Below are 19,351 nucleotides of genomic sequence, written 5' to 3' on the forward strand. Positions count from 1 at the left end.
AAGTTGCTTTCCTTCCCCTCCTCAATTCCTTAGTGAACCACTTCCACCACCATAAACAGATCTCATATGTGCAGTCCTTCTTGAACATGTCACCAGAGTCCCAACTCTAACCCTGATAATTTTAAGAATAATTAACACTCTATGTTTTTACATGCCTTAGTATTTTGTACGTATCTCTGTCATATGAATTATATGATCTCACATTCATCTTTGGATCTTTCACCAAACCACAAGATTTTCTAGCACATGAACCATTTCTACCCTATGACTTGTAGTTAGTTACTAAATACATATGAAATAAAAAACAATTCCATTCTGCATGCTAATCTCCCTGTGTATCTCTAAAGATTATCTAGGTTAAAAAAAGATTATCTAGGTAACTGAATTCCTGAGTTTATTACTAATGAATTTAATTGGTAGTTTCCTCTATAAAAAACAGCTGCTTACATACTGCCTTCTATTTGGATTTTATTTTTTGTTTCAACTGGGCAAGGGTTCAAGTAAAAGAGGACATATTCAATTTGAATATCATGCAGCCTGCAAGGATTAAGTCCTTTCCTGAAATGTTTCATAGCTACTAGGTAATTGTTCAAACATTAAATTCTAGGGTGGATGGGTACAGCAACTGTCTGGTGTATACAAGGCCCTAGGAGCATGTTCCAGAAACAGCAAAATACAAATAAAAATAAAATATTGTAAAAGAGCATGAGTTTTTGAGTATAATAATTTAAATAATCTAAAAACCTGCCTTTCATCCTTCCACTAAAGCTGTTTAATATAAATTAAAATGTTTACTAGTAAAACTTTCAATTTAAAGGCTGGAATGCCTTTTATGATTATAAAAATGAACTAGCAAACAAACAAGAAAATCCAGAGCTCCAACAATTTTGGCAATAGTAAATAAGCATTTAAGTATAAAACTTAAAAACAAGTTTCAACATCATTTGTTTTCTAACATGACTGCTTGGACTGAGATAATAAAAACCATAATATATCACCAAAATACCAGCTTAATACGGCAGAGAAGATTACTGATTTAGTGTTGACGTGTATCTCACCAACAACTTAAATATTGTGAGTTTCTTTTCTCTCTACAAACAGAAATATCATTCCCAACTTTTCCTACTGATGTTGTGGAAAAACCTACTGAGAATGGAGATAAATAATCAAGCCCCTGGTAAACATTACTAGTGTTACAAAAACATAAGGCATTATTATCCCATCATAGCAACTTAAAACTTACCAGAAAAGGGATTTTTGCCAATGATTAAGACATTTGGCAATGACATCATAATCAACTGCTGCAAAGTCTCCTGTAAAATGATATCCAGTAGTTAGTAACTATACGGCTAATGCTGACTAGGTAAGACTCACCACATTATCATTTAGGATTTGTACACACTTCTGTGGGCGTGCTACATTAAAAACAAACATGCAAAGGATCTATTATGTCTTAAGTTTTGCACCTTATGAATTAAATAAGTTATGACAGACTTAAATGATCAAGCATGGTGGCTCATATCTATAACTCTCTCACCTGTGAGGCTGAGAAAGGAGTTCTTTTTACAAGTCTGAGATCAGCCTGGCTTAAATATTGAGTCTGAGATAGCCTCAGCTAAAGAATGAAACCCTATCTCAAAATATAAAGTAAATAACTTAAAAGGGAAAAACCTCAATTTATTTTGATTTTTAGATTCTTTTCATTGAAGCAAAATGAAGACTATCACTTTAAGTTTTTAAAAACATAAATATTTATTTTAAAGCAATTGCTACTTTTTTCTTTTTAGTTTTTTGAGATGGTGTTTCTCTGAATAACAGCCCTGGCTATCTTGGAACTCACTCTGTAGATCAGGCTGGCCTAGAAATCACAGAGATCTGCCTGCCTCTGCTTCCTCGGTGCTGGTATCAACATTGAATGTTAAGCCGCCACCACCACCCGGCAGCAATCACTATTTTGTCTATACCATATTTCATGAAAATAACCTTCCTCTGAATATAAAACTTTTAAATTCACCCTCTTAAATAAAGCTTATGGGAAAAAGTTTTATCTTAAAGACTTTACAGATAAAAAATAAAAACTTATTTTTGAGGAACACGAGTCAATATTGATAATCAGAAACATTAACCCATTGACTTGCCATGTGACACTCTGTATCCGTCAACTGTTACAAGCAAAACTGTCCAAATGAGTGATAATCTTCAGCACAGTCCACAACTCTTGTTTATTCATTCTCTTCTCAGTAACCCACCCTCCCATTCTATTGTTCCCTACTTCTCCCAAGTCACTGTTCCCACAATGAGAAGATGACTTCATGCTCCCTCATCACCGCAGTCAGCAGTGACCTCATGCAAACACACCCTGACATTTACACCATGAGTCTGCTTATATTTTGATATAATTGCTAAATTTACTATTATGTAAAATTAACATACAATATGAATGCTTAGTATAGTGTACCAAATAGCAATATAATCTGAACTCTAAGCTTATGTTTATAACAACTTTTGTTGGAGAGAATAGAAAGTTAAACAAAAGTACAAAATCATTAAATTGTTGAAACTATCTTGAAATCAATATGAAAATTATTTTTAATTTACAGTGTTAATTTAATTCTGATAATAGTAATATGGAATAGAAAGACAGTTAAAAATTACACAATTTTTTTTAAAGAAAATTATTTTTTAATTGATTCTTATTGAGCTCTACATTTTTCTCTGCTCCTCTTCCTGCCTCTCCCCTTCCCTTCAACTCTCTCCCAAGGACCCCATGCTCTCAATTTACTCAGGAGATCTTGTTAAAAGAAAATTAATTTCTAGTTGGCTACCCTAGGATATTTTAGATCTTAGATTTGTTTTCGTAAACCATCCATCTATTTCCCTAATCTAGTCTTACAAGTAGTATTTTCAAACATATACAACATATAAGCTGCAATGGTGTCACATGCCTGCGACCCCAGAACTTGAGGTCAGAGGAGCGCTGCAAGTTGAAGGCCAACCTGGCCTACACTAAGAGTTCCAAGCTAGTAGTGGTGATGTATACCTTTAACTCAGCACTCAGCAGAGGCAGGCAGAGCATTGAGCTCAAAGCATACCAGGTCTACATAGTAAGATCCAGGAACACCAAGGTTACATAGAGACCAAGTCTCAAAACAAAACAAAACAACCCCCCCAAAAAATACCCCCCCAAGAAAGATATAAAAGTACTACCATAATTAATCCTTTATTGTGTTATTCCCAGGCCTGTAGAATTTCACCTAACTCTAAAGATTGTCATATCAAGGTATTAAAGAAACCGGGGCAAGGATATGGAAATGAACACAAGATAAACATGACTTTACTAAGAAGATCATAAAACAGAGCAAGGACAACATATAAATGAACTAGTTAAGATAATTTTGATTTGATATATGTGATAAGCCTATAAAATTGATGAAAAGGTAAAAACTGCAATATACCTGAAAGAGAAATATTTTAGAAAATTGAAGCATTTGTTCAACAAATACTGAAGGCTCACTATTTGTCATATATTATTCTAAGCAATCACCAGCTCTGAGGGAGCATACATTTTAATAAGAGTAAACAAAATAATAAACACATACTTTAGGTCGTGAGTGCTACAGATAAAAATAAAGCAAGAAGGGCTGGAGAGATGGCTCAGAGGTTGATGTGCTCTTTATTCAGAGGACCTGAGTTTAGATCCCAGCACGACTTCAGGTACCTCACAACTACCTCTAACTATCCAAGGGTTTCCCTATTCTGGCTACAGAGACATCTGCACAATGTGGCACTCATATACACATAAATAAAAATTTTAAATATAAAAAAACAAAAATAACGGGGATCTCGGGGGTCCCTTGGCCTCCTGTCTTTCTTGGGCTCTCTGCAGGACCTCTATTCCCTGGTTACTGCCTCTTTCTTCCTGGCCCACCCAGCTTCCGTCCAGAGCCCTCCACACTTGGGCCCCCGCCCTCTTTTGGTGCGAGGCATTGGGAGCTGGGTCCCAGTCCTCCGGGCGGGCGCCCGGGCGGGCTCCACTGCCTTTGTTTCTGTGGCCTGCCTGCACCAAGGAGAGTAGGCGCTTTGTTTGCGAGCTGCCCAACCAGCACGGAGGCCTGATCTCTCGGCCCCAGGAGAACCAGCTTTGGGGTGAGTTTCTGGCCCGCGGCGCCAGCCAGGGACGGGGATCTCGGGGGTCCCTTGGCCTCCTGTCTTTCTTGGGCTCTCTGCAGGACCTCTATTCCCTGGATACTGCCTCTTTCTTCCTGGCCCACCCAGCTTCCGTCCAGAGCCCTCCCCACTTGGGTCCCCCCCCTCCGCCCTCTTTTGGTGCGTGGCATTGGGAGCTGGGTCCCAGTCCTCCGGGCGCCCGGGCGGGCTCCACTGCCTTTGTTTCTGTGGCCTGCCTGCACCAAGGAGAGTAGGCGCTTTGTTTGCGAGCTGCCCAACCAGCACGGAGGCCTGATCTCTCGGCCCCAGGAGAACCAGCTTTGGGGTGAGTTTCTGGCCCGCGGCGCCAGCCAGGGACAGGGATCTCGGGGGTCCCTTGGCCTCCTGTCTTTCTTGGGCTCTCTGCAGGACCTCTATTCCCTGGATACTGCCTCTTTCTTCCTGGCCCACCCAGCTTCCGTCCAGAGCCCTCCCCACTTGGGCGGCCCCCCCCCCCCGCCCTCTTTTGGTGCGTGGCATTGGGAGCTGGGTCCCAGTCCTCCGGGCGCCCGGGCGGGCTCCACTGCCTTTGTTTCTGTGGCCTGCCTGCACCAAGGAGAGTAGGCGCTTTGTTTGCGAGCTGCCCAACCAGCACGGAGGCCTGATCTCTCGGCCCCAGGAGAACCAGCGTTGGGGAGAACCAGCGTTGGGACGAGCCAGGGTTGGGCACGGAGACCTGATCCCTTGGTGCCAGGAGAGCCAACATTGGGGAGGCCGCGTTGGGTAGGCAAGGAGACCTGATCTGGTAAAAGAAAACCCATAAGGGAGTATTTGGAAGAAGAGATGGGCAGACGCCAAGGCAAGAATTCGCCCAACAAACTGAAAAACAACATGAAGCCACCAGAATCCAGCGACCTCACAACGGAAGGACATGAACACCTTAATCAAGAAGGAGAAAAGATTGACTTCATGAAAGTGATTGACGCCCTTAAACAGCATGTAAAAAACGCCCTTATAGAAATGGATGAGAAATATAACAGAAAGTTTGAAGAATTGAATAAATCAGTGAATGATACCCTAGAAAACCAAGGAAAAACAATCAAACAGATAATGGAAACAGTTCAAGACTTGAAAACTGAAATAGAGGCAAAGAAGAAAACACAAACAGAGGGCAGGCTGGACATGGAAAATCTAGGTAAACGAATAGAGACTACAGAAACAAGCATAACCAGCAGAATACAAGAGATAGAAGACTCTCAGATTCTGAAGATACCATAGAGAAAATAAACACTATGATCAAAGAAAACAGCAAGTCCAACAAACTCTCATCACAAAACATTCAGGAAATATGGGACACAATAAAAAGACCAAACCTAAGAATAATAGGAGTAGAAGAAGGAGAAGAAGTGCAGCTCAATGGTCCAGAAAATATATTTAATAAAATTATAGAAGAAAACTTTCCCTACTTAAAGAAAGATATACCTATGAAGGTGCAAGAAGCATACAGAACACCGAATAGGCTGGATCAAAAAAAAACCATCCCCTCGCCATATAATTATCAAAACACAAAGCATTCAGAATAAGGAAAAAATATTAAGAGCGGCAAAGGAAAAAGGCCAAATTACTTACAAAGGTAAACCTATCAGACTTACACCTGACTTTTCCATGGAAACCATGAAAGCCAGAAGGTCCTGGATAGATGTACTGCAGAAACTGAGAGACCATGGATGCAAGCCCAGATTACTATACCCAGCCAAGCTTTCGTTCACTATAAATGGAGAAAATAAAATTTTCCAGGATAAAAACAAATTCAAACAATATGCAGCCACAAATCCAGCCTTACAGAAAGTAATAGAAGGAAAATCACTAACCAAGGAATCCAATAATGACCACAATAACTCAGACATCTAGAGACCCTTCACCAACACAAACCAAAGAAGGGATACACACAAACTCTACGACTAAAAAAAAATGACCGGAGTTAACAACCACTGGTCATTAATATCACTTAATGTCAATGGTCTCAACTCACCTATAAAAAGGCACAGGCTAAGAGATTGGATAAGAAAACAGGATCCAACATTCTGCTGTTTACAAGAAACACACCTCAACCACAAAGACAGGCACCTACTCAGAGTAAAGGGTTGGGAAAAGGCCTATCAAGCAAATGGACCTAAGAAACAAGCAGGTGTGGCCATACTAATCTCTAACAAAGTTGACTTCAAACTTAAATCAATCAGAAGAGATGGAGAGGGGCATTTTATATTCATAACAGGAACAGTTCATCAGGATGAAGTCTCAATCCTGAACATCTATGCCCCTAATATAAAAGCACCCACGTACATAAAAGAAACATTGCTAAAATTCAAGGCAGCCATCAAACCGCACACTCTAATAGTAGGAGACTTCAACACTCCTCTCTCACCAATGGACAGGTCAATCAGACAGAAACCTAACAGAGAAATAAGACAATTAATGGAGGTAATGAAACAAATGGACTTAACAGACATCTATAGAACATTCCACCCAAATAGGAAAGAATACACCTTCTTCTCTGCAGCTCAAGGAACCTTCTCGAAAATCGACCACATAGTCGGTAACAAAGCAAACATCCACAGTTACAAAAAAAGTATTACTAACCACCTGTGTCTTATCAGATCACCATGGATTAAAGTTAGAATTCAACAACAAGGCTACCCCCGGAAAGCCCACAAAGTCATGGAAACTGAACAGTCAACTACTGAACCATACCTGGATTAAGGAAGAAATAAAGAAAGAAATTAAAGTCTTCCTGGAATTCAATGAAAATAAAGAAACAACATACTCAAACTTATGGGACACTATGAAATCAGTCCTAAGAGGAAAGTTCATAGCACTAAGTGCCCACTTAAAGAAAACAGAGAAAGCTCACATTGGAGACTTAACAGCCCACCTGAAAGCTCTAGAAAAAAAAAGAAGCAGACTCACCTAGGAGGAGTAGGAGACTGGAAATAATCAAACTGAGGGCTGAAATCAATAAAATAGAAACACAGAGAACAATCCAAAGAATCAATGAAACAAAAAGCTGGTTCCTGGAGAAAATCAACAAGATTGACAAACCCCTATCCAAACTAATCAAACGGCAGAGAGAGAATTTGCAAATTAATAAGATCAGAAATGAAAAGGGGGACATAACCACAGACACAGAGGAAATTCAGAGAATCATTAGATCTTACTACAAAAGCCTATATGCCACAAAACTGGAAAATGTAAAGGAAATGGATACTTTCTTAGATAAATATCATTTACCAAAGTTAAATCAGGACCAGGTGAACAATCTAAATAGACCTGTTAGTCGCGAAGAATTAGAAGAGGTTATCAAAAACCTCCCTACCAAAAAAAGCCCAGGACCAGATGGTTTCAATGCGGAATTCTACCAGAACTTCCAAGAAGACCTAATACCTATACTCCTTAATGTATTTCACAATATAGAAACAGAAGGGTCATTACCAAATTCCTTTTATGAAGCTACAGTTACTCTGATACCAAAACCACACAAAGACTCAACCAGGAAAGAGAATTACAGGCCGATCTCACTCATGAATATCGATGCCAAAATCCTCAACAAAATACTGGCAAACCGAATCCAAGAACACATCCGAAAAATTATCCATTATGATCAAGTAGGCTTCATTCCGGAGATGCAGGGCTGGTTCAACATACGAAAATCTATCAATGTAATCCATCATATAAATAAACTGAAAGAAAAAAACCATATGATCATTTCATTAGATGCTGAAAAAGCATTCGACAAAATTCAACATCCATTTATGTTAAAAGTCTTGGAGAGATTAGGGATACAAGGGTCATACCTAAATATAATAAAAGCTATATACAGCAAGCCGACAGCTAACATCAAATTAAACGGAGAGAAACTCAAAGCCATCCCGCTTAACTCAGGAACACGACAAGGCTGTCCACTTTCGCCATACCTCTTCAATATAGTGCTGGAAGTTCTAGCAATACAATAAGACAACATAATGGGATCAAGGGGATTCGAATTGGAAAGGAAGAAGTTAAACTTTCGTTATTCGCAGATGATATGATAGTGTACATAAGCGACCCCCAAAACTCCACCAAAGAACTTTTACAGCTGATAAACAGCTTTAGTAATGTGGCAGGATACAAGATCAACTCCAAAAAATCAGTCGCCCTCTTATACACAAAGGATATGGAAGCAGAGAGGGAAATCAGAGAAGCTTCTCCATTCACGATAGCCACAAACAGCATAAAATATCTTGGGGTAAATCTAACCAAGGAAGTGAAAGATCTATTTGACAAGAACTTTAAGGCATTGAAGAAAGAAATTGATGAGGATACCAAAAAATGGATGGACATCCCTTGCTCTTGGATTGGGAGGATCAACATAGTAAAAATGGCAATTCTACCTAAGGCAATTTATAGATTCAATGCAATCCCCATCAAGATCCCATCAAAATTCTTCACAGATATGGAGAGGACAATAATCAACTTTATATGGAAAAACAAAAAACCCAGGATAGCCAAAACAATCCTATACAATAAAGGATCTTCTGGAGGCATTACCATCCCTGACTTCAAACTCTATTACAGAGCTACAGTAATGAAAACAGGGTGGTACTGGCATAAAAACAGAGAAGTCGACCAATGGAATCGTATAGAAGACCCGGATTTTACCCCACAAACCTATGAACACCTCATTTTCGATAAAGGAGCTAAAAGTATACAATGGAAGAAAGAAAGCATCTTCAACAAATGGTGCTGGCACAACTGGATGTCAACCTGTAGAAGAATGAAAATAGACCCATATCTATCACCGTGCACAAAACTCAAGTCCAAATGGATTAAAGACCTCATTATCAGCCCGAAAACACTGAACCTGATAGAAGAGAAAGTGGGAAATACCCTACAACAGATGGGCACAGGTGATCGCTTCTTAGGTATAACCCCAGAAACACAGGCATTAAGGGCAACATTGAATAAATGGGACCTACTAAAACTGAGAAGCTTCTGTAAAGCAAAGGACACTGTCACTAAGACACAAAGGCAACCTACTGACTGGGAGAAGATCTTCACCAACCCCGCAACAGACAAAGGTCTGATCTCCAAAATATATAGAGAACTCAGGAAACTAGACTTTAAAATGCTAATTAACCCAATTAAAAAATGGGGCACTGAACTGAACAGAGAATTCTCAACAGAAGAACTTCAAATGGCCAAAAGATACTTAAGGTCGTGCTCAACTTCCTTAGCAATCAGGGAAATGCAAATCAAAACAACTTTGAGATACCATCTTACACCTGTCAGAATGGCTAAAGTCAAAAACACCAAGGATAGCCTTTGCTGGAGAGGCTGTGGAGGAAGGGGTACCCTCATCCATTGCTGGTGGGAATGCAATCGTGTGCAACCACTGTGGAAGTCAGTGTTTCGGTTTCTCAGAAAATTCGGGATCAACCTACCCCTGGACCCAGCAATACCACTCTTGGGAATTTACCCAAGAGATGCTCTATCACATGCCAAAAGCATTTGTTCAACTATGTTCATAGCAGTATTATTTGTAATAGCCAGAACCTGGAAACAACCTAGATGCCCTTCAATGGAAGAATGGATGAAGAAAGTATGGAATATATACACACTAGAGTACTACGCTGCGGTAAAAAACAATGACTTCTCGAATTTTGCATGCAAATGGATGGAAATAGAAAACACTATCCTGAGTGAGGTATCCCAGACCCAAAAAGAAGAACATGGGATGTACTCACTCATAATTGGTTTCTAGCCATAAATAGGGGTCACAGATCTACAATTGGTGAACCTAAAGAAGCTAAGTAAGAAGGTGAACACAAGGAAAAACATATCGTTATCCTCTTGGATAAGGGAAGTAGAATTGCCGGGGAGAAAAGTGGGATCTTGGGGGTGGGGTGGGAAGGGGGTAAGGGGAGATGGGGAGAGAAAAGGTAGAAGGGAAGGAGGGGGGACTTGGGGAAACAGGAGGATCGGGATAAAGGAAGGTTGGATAGGGGAGCACGGAACCACAATTCTTAGTTAAGGGACCCACTTTAGGGTGGGCAGGAGAATTGACCCTAGAGGGGCTCCCAGGTGCCCAAGCTGAGGTCCCCAGTTAGTTCCTTGGGCAGCTGAGGATAGGGAACCTGAAATGACCCCATCCTAGTGCAATACTGACGAATATCTTGCATATCATCTTAGAACTTTCATCTGGCGATGGATGGAGATAGAGACAGAGACCCACACTGGAGCACTGGACTGAGTTCCCAAGGTCCCAATGAGGAGCAGAAGGAGGGAGAACATGAGCAAAGAAGTCGGGACCACGAGGGGTGCACCCACCCACTGAGACAGTGGAGCTGATCTACTGGGAGCTCACCAAGGCCAGCTGGACTATTACCAAAAAAACCATGGGATAAAACTGAACTCTCTGATCATGACGAACAATGAGGGCTGATGAGACGCCAAGGACAATGGCACGTAGTTTTGATCCTATGCAATCTGCTGGCTTGGTGGGAGCCTAGCCAGTTTGGATGTTCACCTTCCTAGATATGGACGGAGGGGGGAGGACCTAGGACTTACCACAGGGTAGGGAACCCTGACTGCTCTTTGGACTGGAGAGGGAGGGGGAGAGGAGTGGGGGGAAGGGGAGAGGGGTGGGAGGAGGGGGAGAAGAGTGGAAGGAGGGGGAGAAGAGTGGGAGGAGGGCGAGGGAAAGGGGAGGCTGAGAGGAGGTGGAAATTTGTTTTTTTCTTTCTTTATTCTTCCTTTATCAATAAAAAAAACACAAAAATAAAGCAGGAATGAAAAGTATTAGTAGGCTCGGTGGTGGTGGCACATGCCTTTAATCCCAGCACTCAGGAGGCAGAGTTAGGCGGATCTCTGTGAGTTCGAGGCCAACCTGGTGTAGAGGATGGAGCTCAAAGCTACTGAGAAACCCTGTCTCAAAAAAAAAAAAGAGTGAAGAGTATTAGTAAATGTGGAATGTTGAAATTTTTGAAGACATGCAAGTCCTCAAATGTAGAAAATATGAGCATTTCTAAGGCTATTAAAAGTAAAATTTCCCTGGAAAAAAGATTCAATTCTGGCATAAAGACAGTCCAAATGATTTTGAGAAATAAAAAAAATATAAAATATTATAAAAAAACTCTGGAAATCATTATAGTAATAAAAACACTGCATGCATCTCAAAGGATATAGAAAGTAACTTCATCCTTAATATCTTTAGTTGGTACTATTAAATTTTATATAAAAATGTTAGTTTATTTTTATCTATACACAAACATGTATCAGCTAAAGTTCATATACCTTTTCAAAAGACTCTACGAAAGATGTTTTAACTGTCTACCAGATATAAACAGTAGCTCTATTTGGAAGATAATGTGAAGCACCAGGGTTTGAGGGTAAGATAGCAGGCCAGCTCCGAACAAGGAATCCACTACTTCACTCTCAAAACACCCAAAGTCCCTGAGAAGTGACCTAGTGAGAAAATGCTATATTGGGGAAGCAGGAACCTCGACTGAGAAAACACCTCTATCCGATTGGCCTAAAAAATAAAAAGGAAACCAAAAATAAATAAATGAAAATAAAACATGCCTCACCCATAGGATGCAACAGTAGCAGCCCTAAGGCGGATGTGGTTAGCTCTTACAGAGGACCTGAGTTTGGTCCCCACTACCCAAAACTCTGGAAGATTTGATGGGTATAGGACAGTCTGTGGCATTTTTATATTTTTGGTTGTGAGCCTAGCCTTTAATGCCCGAGCCATCTCTCCAGCCCCTGTGACATTTTAAAAACAATACTATGAATGGTGGATGTGAGAGGACTTAGGTCACCATGGACAGTGCCACCTTTGGGCAGGTAGTGGGCTGAATAAAGAAGAACAAGCTTTGTTTGAGTTCCTGCCTCCAGATTCCTGATAGAGTTCCTGCCCTAACTTCTCTCAATGATGGACTATAAATGTGGACGTGTAAGCCAAACAAACCCTTTATTCCACAAGTTGGTTTCGATTATGGGTTTTACTATAGATTAGAAAACAAACTAGGATAAAATCCCTAGTGAAGAAGACTGCAAAAAATCTCAACAAATAGAAAAAAAATCATTCATTATGATCTTAATTCAAGGGACACAGAGATGGTTCAACAAACTCAAACCACTAAATGTAATATATACCACATAGACTCAAGGACAGAAATCTCTTTAAATCATTTTTTTAAAGATTTATTTATTTTAATTTTATTTCATACATGTAAGTGTTTGCTTACACGTATGTAAGGCACCAACTGGGTGCCTAGTGCCTGAGGAGGCCAGACCAGGGCACTGGATCTCCTGGAACTGGAGTTACAGACAGGTGAAAGTACCTAGTGGGTGTTGAGAAGTGAACCCAGGTACTCTGCAAGAGCAGCAAGTGCTCTAACCACTAAGTCATCTTACAGTCCTACTGGCCATCTTGATAGATGGCTTTTGAAAACAAACAAGCAAGCCTGAAGAAACTCAGAATAGAAGATAAATCTCAGCATAATCAAGAATATTTGTGACAAACATAAATATCATATTAAATGGAGGGGGAAAAATAACAGGGTATCGCTACCAAATAAGGAGAAAGAAAGTGTCCACTTGATACACTCTTACTCAGTATAATGCTGGAAATTTTATATACAGCAAGACATGAGAGGCACACAAACAAAAGGAACACAAAATGAAAGGGTAACCAAGTATTTTTATTTGAAGATAACATAATTGTATACATAATACACTACAATAAAAAAAACCTTGGAACTTGTAAAAACTTTCAGCAAGGATCAGAAAGATGGCTCAGAAGTTTGGAGCTCTTGCCACTCTTTCAGAAGACCCAAGTTTAGTTCCTTCCCACCACGCAAATGGAAGTTTACAACTGCTTACAATTCCAGCTCCAGAAAAATGAGACATTCTCTTCTATCCTCTGCGGGCATCCACACCGCACTCAGCAACATACACTCATTCCATTCCATACTGCACTCACACACCCCACACACACCCACACACACCCATACCACACAGAAATAAACCTTTAAAAAAAATCAACTAATCTGATATTTAAACAACAGTAAAAAACTTTCAGCAAAGTAGAAGGATATAAAATATACACATAGGGCTGGAAAGATGACTCAGTGGTTAAAAGAACTGGGCCTGGGTTCAATTCCCAGCACCCACATGGCAGCTCACAACCATCTGTAACTTCAGTTCCAGGGAACAGATGCTCTCTTATGACCACCACAGGACATCAGACAAGCACACAGTGTACAGACATACATGCAGGCACAACACTTACACATGTAATATAAATATAAACATAATTTTAAAAATTATCAATGCATTCATGCTCATTCAAAAACAAAACCAAACAGAGCATGTAGCCTTCCAATATATATATAGTAAGCAGGCTGAGGAAGAAATCAAAAAAACAATCCCATTCAAACAGAACAAATAAAATACCTTAAAATAAACGTAATCAAGTGGTAAAATGCCACTACAACGAAAACTTTAAAATACTTAAAGAAAAGAATTGAAGAAGACACTAGAAAGAGGGAAAAAACTCTCAATGCTGGTTATAAGAATCAATACTGTGAAATGGCTATATTTCCAGAAGCCTTATACAGATTAAATACAACCTCCATCAAAACACCCATGCTATTCTCGTAGAAATAGAAAAAAATTGTAAAATTAATTTGGAAGCAAAGAAACCTATGAAACCAATGAATCACCATACTTGATTTCAAGTTATACTATAGAAGCACAGGAATAAAAAGCAGCATGGCACAGGCACAAAAGCAGATATAATCAGACTGAATCAGAATAAAAGACAAACATAAACCCACACAGTTTGATGTTTTGGTTTTTCCCTCCAAAGATGTCAAAAACTCACTAGAGAAAAGACAGTCTCTATTTTTCCAACAAATGTTACTGGGGAAAAAACTAGAAACACAAAGGTAGAATAAAACCGGCTTCTTATCTGTTGCCCTACACAGAAATCTACTTCAAACAAACAGAGAAAGCTGCTGGAGGAAAGCAGAAAGAAGCACTGTACCACATCACAAAGGTGAGGAATTTCTGGGCGCAGCTGTAGTTACGTAGACTATACGGCAAATGGAGTCTCATGAAGTAAACTTCTGAACAGCAAAGGAAGAGGGGTGAACAGATAATGTACAGAATGGGAGGGAAATCTTTGCCAGTTATACATCAGTATCTAGACTATACAAGAAACATAAAACTGAACCGAGAATTCTCAAAAGAAAAAATACAAGAGATATTTTCAAAAATGTCTAACACCCTTAGCTTTAAATACCTTACTATGTGGCAGCACACAGTGGCAGGGATATGGAGACAGAATAAAACCTTATTCACAATTAGTTAGAGTGGCAACTAGTGCACTGTTATGGAAATCATTGTGGAGAGTTTTTAGACAGGCTTTCTTTGTGTAGTCTCGATTGCCTTGAACCCACTATGTAGAAAGCTAGGCTGGCCTCGAACTCAGAGATCCACTTGCCTCCCAAGTGCTGGGATTTAAAGGTGTATACTAGCACCACTCAGCATGGAGGTTTCTTAAAAAGCTGAACAGAATTACCATATAACCCAGTTGTAGCATTGTAGCATATACAGATATATACCCAAAGGATCCTATATCTTACTATCATCCATGTTCACTGCTGCTTTATTCGATAGAGTGAGGAAAGGAGCCAACCCAGATGTTGTCAGCAGATGTCACACATGTACACATGGAGTTTTAATTAGTCACAGGTAAGAATATTTGTATTTCCCAGTAAAAAACAGATGGAAATTATGTTAAGGGATATAATCCATGCTCCAGAAGAGAAATAAGAATGTCCCCTTAATACTCAGGCATTTTGTGCTGTATGGGAAGATTTAGGAGGTGCAACCTTGCTGAAGAAAGTATGTCACTTGGGGTAGGTTTTAAAACCCTACTTCCAGCTGGGTGATGGTGGCGCATACCTTTAATTCCAGCACTCAGGAGGCAGAGGCAGGTGGATCTCTGTTAGTTAGAGGCCAGCCTGGTCTACAAGAACTAGTTCCAGGACAGGCTCTACAGCTACAAAAGAACCCCATCTCAAAAAACTTAAATAAATAAATAAATAAAATCCTACTTCCAGTTGGCTCTGTTTTGTGCATGCAGTAATAGATATGATTTCTCAGCTTCCTGCTCTGTTGTCATCCCTGTGGCTTACTGCCATGCTTCCCAGTCATGAAGGACTGTTATCTTTCTGGAAGCATAAGACAAAATAAACTTCTTCTTTAACTTGTCTTAGTGATGATATTTTATCACAGCAACTATCCTAGTTAGGATTACTATTACCATGATGAAAACACCGTGACAAAAAGCAAGATAGAGAGAAAAGGCTTTATTTGGCTTACACTTTCACAACAAAGGCTATCACTGGAGGAAGTCAGGGCAAGAATTCAAGCAGGGCAGGATCTTAGAGGCAGGTGCTGATGCAGGGGCCATGGAGGAATGGTGCGTATTGACTTACTCCCTATAGCTTGCTCAGTCTATTTTCTTAAGAACCCAGGTCCACCAGTCTAAGGGTGTCCCCACCCACAAAGGACTGTCCCCATAAAATCACTAATTACATACAGTTTCTCATGTTGTGGTGACCCTCAGTGATAAAATTATTCGTTTCTACTTCATAATTGTAATTTTGCTACTGTTATGAGTCATAATGTAAATATCTGATATATAGGATATCTCCCAAAGGTTGAGAACCACTGCCATACAGGCTTGCCTGTAGCCCTATCTTATGGAGGGAGTTTCTCAACTGAGTTTTTTCTTTCAGATGATTATAACTTGTGTTAAGTTGACATAAAACTAGCCAGCACAGCTCAGAAAAGTAACTGATACACCATATTACTCCAGTCAAAATGGCTGTCACCAGAAAACTGAATGACAAGTGCTGGAGAGGATGTGTGGAGAAGGGAACCCTTAGTTATTGATTATGGGACTGATGCAAATATTACAAGGTACCAAGAGAACTAAAAACAGAACTACCATATGATTCAACTATGTGACGTTGAGGTATATACCCATACGATTCTATATCCTAACATATATACTTGGATCCATGTTTACTGAGATGTTATTCACAACAGCCAGAAAATGGTATCTATATTTCGATCAACTGATAAAGAGATAATGCAAACATGGTACATATACACAATGGAATTTTATTTATTCATAAAGAAAAAATAAAATTAAGGAATCTAAAGGAAAATGGATGAAACAGCAAGAGGTTATATTTAAGGGATATAACCTAGGCCCATGAAGACAAATACTACATGTCCTCTCTCATATGTGGATCCTAGCTTCTAATTATTATATATGTGTATTTATATGGGAATAAGTGCAATAGAAACCTGGAAAGTAAAAAGAAGTACATGACGGGGGAAAAGATTTGGATGGGGTTAGCTGGTAAGTAGAAGACATGTGATATAAAAGTGAAAGGGAATAAATCTGGGTTGGAAAGGTTTAAGCTGGGAATAAGGTCTGGAGATGGAGAAGATGGTCAACCAAAACTTACGAAAAAGCAGTAAGAAAATCTACTGCTTAACTAGCTAATTTTAAAATAAAATTTCAAGAGATGACCCAAAATAAGTAAACTGAGAGATGAAAAGGGGGACATTATGAGAGAAATAAAATATAGATTATTAGAGAAGACTTTGAAAATTTATATTCTGACAAATTGCAAAACCTAGGAAAAAAAGGATACATTTCTTGGCACTGATGATCTACTAAAATTAAACCAAGAGGAGGTATAAAAAACATAAGTAGACCTACACCAAGAACTGATACTGAAAAAGTAATAGTTGTCTTTGTTTTTATTTTTTAAGCTTAGTGCATGGTCACTGTTGAATATTACTAGATCATTAAAGAACAAATTATTTCATAAAATAGAAAAGGAAGGAGTGTTTCCATTAGAGTAGCAATAAAGGCCATTAGGAAAAAACTACTTCTAATCAACCTCTGGTCTATGTGGAGATCACTAAGGAAGCAGGTTCACCATAAGCCATGCTGAAGAGATAGGTGGAATAACTAACCCTCTTTACCTTCTCAGAATTCATGCCCCCTAAGGTGCAGTCTCTTAAAGAGCACAACCAAATGACTTGGACCTATTCTTCTTATAACTCAGAAAAGTGTAATATTTCCTTTTTGTCTTTCTCTGTTCTACATATGTGCTCCACAACACTTTGGGATTTCCTAATATTTCAGTCTTCAATTTTTTATTCTAAAGCACTCACATACACATTTCTCACTGTGTGGCTACCTCTGTATGTGTTTTCTTTCTCTCTTCTAGTATCTTCTGTGCAGCAGCTGAAATCTGCAGCTTGCCTGTCTTAGAGTGTATTTCTTTTAAACTTTTAATTTTACTGGCACTTCCCATTGAATCCATTCTTGAATTATTTTATTAATGAGACTTAGAAACTCAAGATGTCTCAAGACCTTGGTCTTGGTATCATTTGGCCAACATAAAGGGATGCCACAAAATATCTGGAAACACTTCCAGACTTTTTCTAAGAAAGTAGTATTACCTCAAAACCCAAACCAGGTATGAACACTAGAAAACAAGAAAGTGAAGAAATTTTTAGTAAGATAGCAAAGTTATAGAAGACTCTATGCATTAAAAATTAAGTAAATAAATAAATAATAAAAATCAGGGTAATAAAAAGAGGCAGGTTCCTTTCAAGTATTCAGAGCAAAGTGCCTCAATTCTTTGTCATTTCTTTGAACTATTTGGTCTATTTTTTAAACATGTTTTATTATTCTTAGAATTATTCTTACTGGCCAGGGAAGGTAGCAGCAGCCATCCACCAGACAAGGAGATTATTCGAGTCAATACCATGAGCCATAATTCCCAAGCTATGAGACAATCAAAGAGGAGTATGGGGAGACTGAACTGGGATAATCCCATAACTCAGATGTGATCAACATGCCCAGAAATGTCTCTGTGCCTGACCATGTCGTCTGGTCCCTGCTCAATGAACTCTTTTTGAATATCTGTTGCCTGGGTTTCGTTGCCTATGCCTAATCTGTGAAGACCAAGGACAGCAAGATGATGGGCCATGTGATTGGAGCCCAGACCTATGCCTCCACTGGCAAATGTGTGAATATCAGTTCCCTGATCTTCAGCATCCTACTGGTCTCTATCTGTACCATTATTGTCTCCACTACCTCTGTGGCAGTCTTTCAAGCCTTTTCACAAAGAATTCCACATTTTGGATTCAGTCCTGCCCTGTGCTACACAGTCCAGAGCTGCCTACCCCATAATTCTTTCTTACTCTACACATATGCAAATGTTACCTTCATACATCTATCCACAGTGGATTCAATAAAGTGCACATGCTGATAAAAAAGAATTATTTTTACCTCTTATATTATTTTTTAAAAACAATTTATCTATGATCTTATTTCTAATCCTTTTTGTAGATTTACTTAATCACATTTGTTCTGTTACTTCTTTTCATCTTGTGCTTAAAAATTCTGTCTTTCTTTTTTTGTCTCATTTTGCCTTCCTTTTTCATTCATTCTTTTCCTGACAGCATCCTTTAGTTTACACATTTACTATTACTTTTATCCTAGTTATAAACTTCATAATTAACATGAATTTTCCCATTTTCTTATCTACAGCATTTAGTGGTATATCATTTATAGTTAATTTTTATTTCTGTGCATATGCTTTGTCTTGCTGTGTCTGCAGTTGAGGCAGTTTGTTTTCTCCTTTCTGAGATGCAACAGGAATTAAGCATGTGAGAGAACGTTTCCGCCTAAGATGAATCCTTAGTAAAGACATAACATACCTGACAAAGGTATAAATTGCAAATTTTCATGTTTGCAATTTAAACATGAGAAAAGCAACAGGCCCCCTCCTGTATAAGTTCAAGCTTAGGGGACATGTGTGAAGGCCCATGGCTCTACCCCAGCACTCTAAAGGAAAGGCAGAAGAATCTCTATGAGTCTGAGGTCAGCATGGCCTACATAATGAGCTTCAGAGTAATCTACATAGTGAGAGCCTGTCTAAAAATGAAAAAAAAGTTTTAAAAAGAAAATTCACAATAAAATATCATTGAATGAATTAAAAGATACAGAAATGGTTGAAATGTAAAACAACACAACAGTCTAGTTTAAAACTGATCAATA

The 19,351-nt window shown here is 39.1% G+C and overlaps 1 protein-coding gene across 8 annotated transcripts in view; it reads right to left on the reverse strand.

The window, feature by feature from the left end:
• Ccdc88a (coiled-coil domain containing 88A) overlaps nucleotides 1–19,351 on the reverse strand; it is a 159,764-nt gene that overhangs the window by 93,572 nt on the left and 46,841 nt on the right. For all 8 annotated transcript variants that reach the window (XR_012907212.1, XM_075942535.1, XM_075942534.1 and 5 more), the window contains one exon: nucleotides 1,244–1,313. Coding sequence is in view for 7 of the 8 variants with exons in the window: in XM_075942535.1 (XP_075798650.1) it covers nucleotides 1,244–1,313 (70 nt within the window). In the remaining variant the exon portion in view is untranslated. The remainder of the gene's footprint in view (nucleotides 1–1,243; nucleotides 1,314–19,351) is intronic.

Source organism: Microtus pennsylvanicus, chromosome 12 (assembly GCF_037038515.1).
Source record: "Microtus pennsylvanicus isolate mMicPen1 chromosome 12, mMicPen1.hap1, whole genome shotgun sequence".
Classification (NCBI taxonomy): domain Eukaryota; kingdom Metazoa; phylum Chordata; class Mammalia; order Rodentia; family Cricetidae; genus Microtus; species Microtus pennsylvanicus.